General features: G+C 35.2%; 1 protein-coding gene across 1 annotated transcript in view; it reads left to right on the plus strand.

The window, feature by feature from the left end:
* The window catches only part of LOC131043442 (uncharacterized), a 37,221-nt gene extending 35,520 nt beyond the window's left edge, over positions 1–1,701 (plus strand). Inside the window, exons 3-4 of the mRNA XM_057976639.2 lie at positions 52–261; positions 654–1,701. Of these exons, the coding sequence (XP_057832622.1) occupies positions 52–261; positions 654–1,357 (914 nt within the window). The 3' untranslated portion in view covers positions 1,358–1,701. The remainder of the gene's footprint in view (positions 1–51; positions 262–653) is intronic.
* The last annotated feature ends 4,299 nt before the right edge of the window (positions 1,702–6,000 follow it).

A 6,000-nucleotide genomic window follows, 5' to 3' on the forward strand; every position in this document is an offset into this window, starting at 1 on the left:
AAATCATTTTGCTTATATCTTTGTTCATATCTAAATTCATGTTGGGTGCAGCTGGGTTTTTATGGAGTAGCCAGCAACTGAAACTGGCAACTGGACAGGAAAATATTAAAGCATTTTGTGATTCACTTCATGGATTCCTTTTACTTTGTCATGGGAGTACAGTTGGTGCAGGACCTACTCTTCGCAATGCTATACAATTGTCTGCAAAGCAAGTTGTAGATTCAAGCCTCCAATTTATAAACAAGGCCATCTCTGTAACTGGTGAGCACTGCAGTTCCTTAACCTCTACAAAATTCACTGGAAATATGAAATACACAAGATATATTTTTAAAAAAGAAAATGCATATTTTGCCTCATTCATAGTATTACACTTAGAAACAGTTTTTTCGCTCCTCTGATTTCAAATAAACAAATTTTGTAACTTAATGCATGTCGCGTGCACATACTTTTTTATTGCTTTAAAAGACCTTTTATGTCACATTAGTTGAGTTGGTGCTTCAAAAGGATTTAATGCAGCATGATATACATTGAATGTTTCAGCAGATGATATCATCATATCATTAAGAAACAGGTCTTACACTCTTTTTTGTTAAGGGCTAGATTTCTTTTTGTTCTGATATCCTTTAATTGGCACCTACTCTTTGGAATGATAGGAGCACAAGATGCAGAACGGAAAACAGTAATACCACAATTTGTTGGACGTGTGTGGGAAGCATCCAATAGTCTTGCCAAGACACCAACCTCCAATAGTATAGCAATTGGAAGGAACTTGGCACAGGTTGCAGCATCAGTAAAGGATGTTATTCGAGAAATGGGGGATCTTAAGGAGTCTGAGATTCGTTTGGAAAATGGATTGGCAGGTAACGTTTCTGAGATTAGAACAGATGGTGTCGAAGGTCAATCAGATGGAGAGTCAACTTGCAGCCTTGAAATTGATGACAGACTATCACCAGAAGAGATGGAGATTGCAAAATCAGTTAAGGATTTTGTTTCTCTCATTCTTGTAGTTTTAAAGGAGATCCTATATGCTATTACTGGCATGTCACAGTGCTTAAAGGAGAATGACACAATTTATCTTCACCCTCTTGAAAGAATATTAGAGCTTTGTCAAGAAATGAGCATTCAAGTTGACGAGGTTGGAGCTTGTTGCTATCCTCCCCAGGAGGTTCAAAAGATAAGGGCTTCTACACAAAAAATTTGGGATTTCATTGATGGCCTTTGTTTGGAGCTTCAGAAAATTGATGGTTCTTCATTAGATGGATTTATGTTAGCAACTGGGAAGCTAGAAAAATCTTTGGCCACCTTAAAAACAATTCTAGATGCTTCTGATAGTGGGAAAGCAGAGGGGGAAAACTGACCAGCAGATCAAAGTTTTAGGATCTTGTCACCCCTTTTAAAAGCATGTGGACTTGTGATTCTTTAAATCTGAAACACGTGCCTGCATTAAGTCTGATTATGGAATGTGAGGAATTTGTTAAAACAGGTTCCAATTTTTCTTTGGTGTATTACAAGCGAGCTCATTTCTCTTAGCATCTTTTGTACTTGAGCTTGATTTTTATGTATTTTGTTCAGCCGGCCCATGTAAAAGAATAGGTCAAAATTCATCCTTTAGTTTGCATGGCCCATACTAAGACAGTCCTTATTCTTGATAATTGATGCATTTATGACAATCTAAGAAAACAATCAGCTGTTATTTCGAAAGGCTATGGTCACCATAAAATTTTTGCCTTTGAATATTTCAAAAACAGTAAAGTTAACCAGAGCAATATTTATTATTTCAAAATATTATTTGAAGCACATTGTAACATGCAGATTCAATGGAATTGGGTGTTCCAGTCCTGGTGTGTTTGGATGGAAGTTGTTTAGCCATGGGGTTCTTAACATTCTCTAAGGTGAGTTTTTTTCAGAAAAAATAATTTGGGGGATAGGAAGTTTTGTTTTCTCTGTTTTTTAGATGAAGGAATGTGGCTCGAGGGAAGATTGTGGTTATTCTTCAAACTATGGTATCCAGAATTTAATCGAGGCATCATTGTTGGTGTAATTAATTATTCATGTTGGATATTATTACACCTTACTTAAGTTTACTTAGGTACATGCATTTCATTGTAGTTTGCATATGAGACACTTAGGGAGATGTGCCTACATTGGGAGTGTGCATGTAGGAGAATTTTCACCTTTTATGGTGTGATCTTGTTGTTACATTCCACCTTCAGTGGGTGATCCACCTCATGTAGAATATTTTACTATTTCTCCTACCTACCCCTACCTACCCTTGCATCTCATTGAGCCACATGTCATCATTGTGTGCTCTCGTCTCTTAGCCTTGCCTTCATAAGCAGGGGTATCCTACACTGTATGTAACAACAACAACAACTTGTAATGATCCAGTTGATCAGTATTTTGCATCATTGATAGGAATACAGTTTATTCTTGTCACACTTTGTTCTCTTATCTGTGCTTTTCATTGCCTCTAGATCTTGGCAAGTTCTCACAATCATGGCTCTGTCCGCGTTACCATCTTGTGTAAAGATTCCTACATCTGCTTGTGTTTTTTTGGATAGAGAAATTATTCTTTTAAGTCCATAAATTTATTTGAAGGATAACAATGTTGTCAACATGTGCTAGAATCTCTTTCAACTTGATCTTAAGAGAGGTGGTCTTGAAGAGGTAATCCCTGATTGTGCAATTATATAACTTTTTAGATGCGAAAGTTGGCATGAATGACTGATAAAAGAATTTTACAGCTGAATCCAATTTTCAACGAGGTACTAATTTTCTTAAGGTTAATAAAGGTCTTATGAGTTTAGTATTTGAAATCCCAAAGATAGGGTTATAACAGCAGCTACAGTTTTGATGACAACCACTTCCAAAAAAAATTATAGCTAATTTAAGAAAAGAAGATAGCTGCTAGAGTGCTTTGGTCTAGCCCATCATCTTATGGTTTGTCTTTGTGAATGACTTATGGCCTGCTGATATCATATTGCTTTTGATCTAGAGTATCTGTTCATGTATTTTGCCCCTACTTGTGCCCTATGGGCAGCCTAGGGCATTATTAATGGTGAAAACCACGTCTTTTGCAACTAATATTGCATATGGCGGCAAGAATGGCTCCCAAGCACACATGGAAATTTGTTTCTGACAATGTAATTCCTTATAATTTGATGTTATTTTGCCAATAGATGTTATACAATCTCTTTGCAATTGCTGTTAGAGCTATAGTCTAATTGCATATTATGTGGGTCATATCCCCTCTGAGCAATATTTGCTTTCTTGGGTTAAGAATTCTTGAGAGCTCCACAACATTAAGATGTCAATGGTGAGGAACCTTTCCAAATGTTTCACCTTGTTTAACTTTCATGACACCCCCAATAGGTCAACATGCTTTTCAATTTGTCTAGTTGCTAGTTTATGAGACAAGCTCTGTTGGTGCTTTTCCATCGGACTTGGGATTTTAGATCTGACCTCCCAATACTCTTTGTTCCTATGGGGGCCATCATGGAGCAACTTCTCCGATCTCTTGGCTATTTTATTTGCCATGAAGTCTAAACTCTGTTTTACTTTTTCGTTGGACTTGGGATTTTAGATCTGACCTCCCAAGACTCTTTGTTCCTATGGGGGCCATCATGGAGCAACTTCTCCAATCTCTTGGCTATTTTATTTGCCATGAAGTCTAAACTCTTTTTATTATCACTTGACCCCACATATTGATGTATGTAGAGGTAGATCTCATCATGAATTTCAAGAAATATATTGAGGTGTAGGTGAGTGATTTAACTAGATTACATCTACATGAGAAATTCCTGCAAACAAGTATTTAAAATCCAAGTGCAAAATAATATACAACATACGTCAAAGATGATAGAAGATATACCTTGGGAAAACCATCAAAAGAAAAAATCTAGCCTTAAGAGCATTCATCTTCAATGTGTTATTCAACAATAAAGATTACAGATCATCTATAGAGTCTTCATGAATACTTCTAAAGCATCAAGCTTTTGGAACAAACAGATCAGAATCATATAACAATACATCCCAAGGCATGCTTCAAACCCACAGATGTGCAACTTACAAGAGATGCTCTCACAAGCCAACGCCAAACTAGTCTTAAGCCAAAATAGCCAGCCTTAAACAACTACTCATGTGCTTGCTTTTATAGATTTAAGCTTGCACAAAACCACTGAGTGGTATTACATAAATCATGTGACTAATACCATGAATTTACAGAACCATTTCCACGCTTTACTTTTTATGCTTAGTTTTGTCAATATTAAATTTTTTCAGTGTGTAAACCCACATAAAATATTTATCCCAATGTTACATACAACACATAGTGACTCCAAGAATGCCTAACCGATGTGATGCACACATCCCTAGATCTTTTAGGTACACTATAATTAATATATTAAATTACATTATAACATTATGCAAGGTGTATAACACCTTTTCCTAACACAATCATAAAATTAGGGATTGTTTGTACATGCTCAAAGCGCTTGCCAAGTTGGTAGTTGAGTCTTTAGCTCCCCTAGTTCAAGAGATTAGGTGGTTGATAATTAGTGGTAAAATCATGTAGTTATGGTTAAGAAGACCAAACCAAATGAACCTTAACCCCAAACCTAGTTTGTTTAGAAGGGCAATGTCATTCACTCAATTAAAAATGATGTATCTTATAAGTGCCTAATCCTCTAGGTGCTCTTGCAGCCCATCTAATGATGAGGATTTGTTTAATGGAGAATTTGATGTCAAACACTACTCTATTTCACTCAAGGATTATCTTGCCAAATCCTCCTTTGATAGCTAACCAAGTTGTTGCAATTAATAGACAATGATAATGATAAGTTAAAAGATCCCTCCATGTGAATGTCATTCCATGGAACATGTAGTGAAGGAAATTCAATTTTGCTGAAGAAAGAAAAGTTTTATTTGAGAATGATTTGAAGCACCACACTAGGGTTAACTAGCAAAGGTTTTGGTTTAACTCTAATTTACTATTGAGATTTTAAATGTTTAAGTTTTAAAATAGAGATATGCTTATGAAATTGAACTAAAACACTTAAGAAAATGAACTATTGCTAATTATGGGAAATTGTTTTACAAGTTGAATTAAGAAACAAAAAATGCAAGACTGAGAAACCTAGACTGAAAAATTGAAATTGTTTGCCATGGATGTGAGCACTTCGTGCAAAGTATAGCAAGATGCGTCGTAATCTTGTACAAACAAAAAATTGGAAACACGATCACATAAAGAAAATTGTCGCATGTACAACAAAGAAAAATATGAAAGTACAATGAAAATGCCAATGATTAGGATGACAAATTGACAATAAAATAAATAATTCTAATGCAAGAAATTTACAAAATGAGAAAGAGGTAAGGGAATAGGATATCACCAAATAGTTTGTGAACTCAACAACTTTTCTTTAATGCAAACTTGTAAGACATGAAAGGACAAAAAAATGTTTTGTACTTGTTTGGGGATTTGCATCTTACAACATTGTTATAATCATCAACCTTTATTAGATAGTTTTTTTGACAATGAAAATGATCAGAACTAAAACATAGAGAGGAAATTAGAGCAAAAACAAGAACAAAATCACTTTTAACATTTGAAGTAGTGAAGATAGATAATGTTGACCTATAGAAAATGCTTCAAAATCCCTACGAATATAACAAATAAGATGAGATCCTTAACATGTAAATAGTACTAGTAAAAGCTTCAAGAATCCACAATGGAGATAGCTAGTTTTTGTTGATAGAGTTTTGAGAGATAGCTTGTGTGTGTGAACATAGCGTATCCATTTAGATAGATAGATTCTAAAAAGTGAGGTCAAAGAGAAGCCAAAGGAGTCGTCACCATTTGGAATTTTCTTAGGATGATTAGCTTCAATACGTTGACCTTGGTAGACAAATGAAATGCTCAAAAATGTAACTAGAAGTGTGAATTGTTGTAGGATGCCAGTGCATCATGAATACATTTGTGCACAACACTCTTCTTTAAAC

This window comes from Cryptomeria japonica, chromosome 5, assembly GCF_030272615.1.
Source record: "Cryptomeria japonica chromosome 5, Sugi_1.0, whole genome shotgun sequence".
In the NCBI taxonomy this organism is placed as follows: domain Eukaryota; kingdom Viridiplantae; phylum Streptophyta; class Pinopsida; order Cupressales; family Cupressaceae; genus Cryptomeria; species Cryptomeria japonica.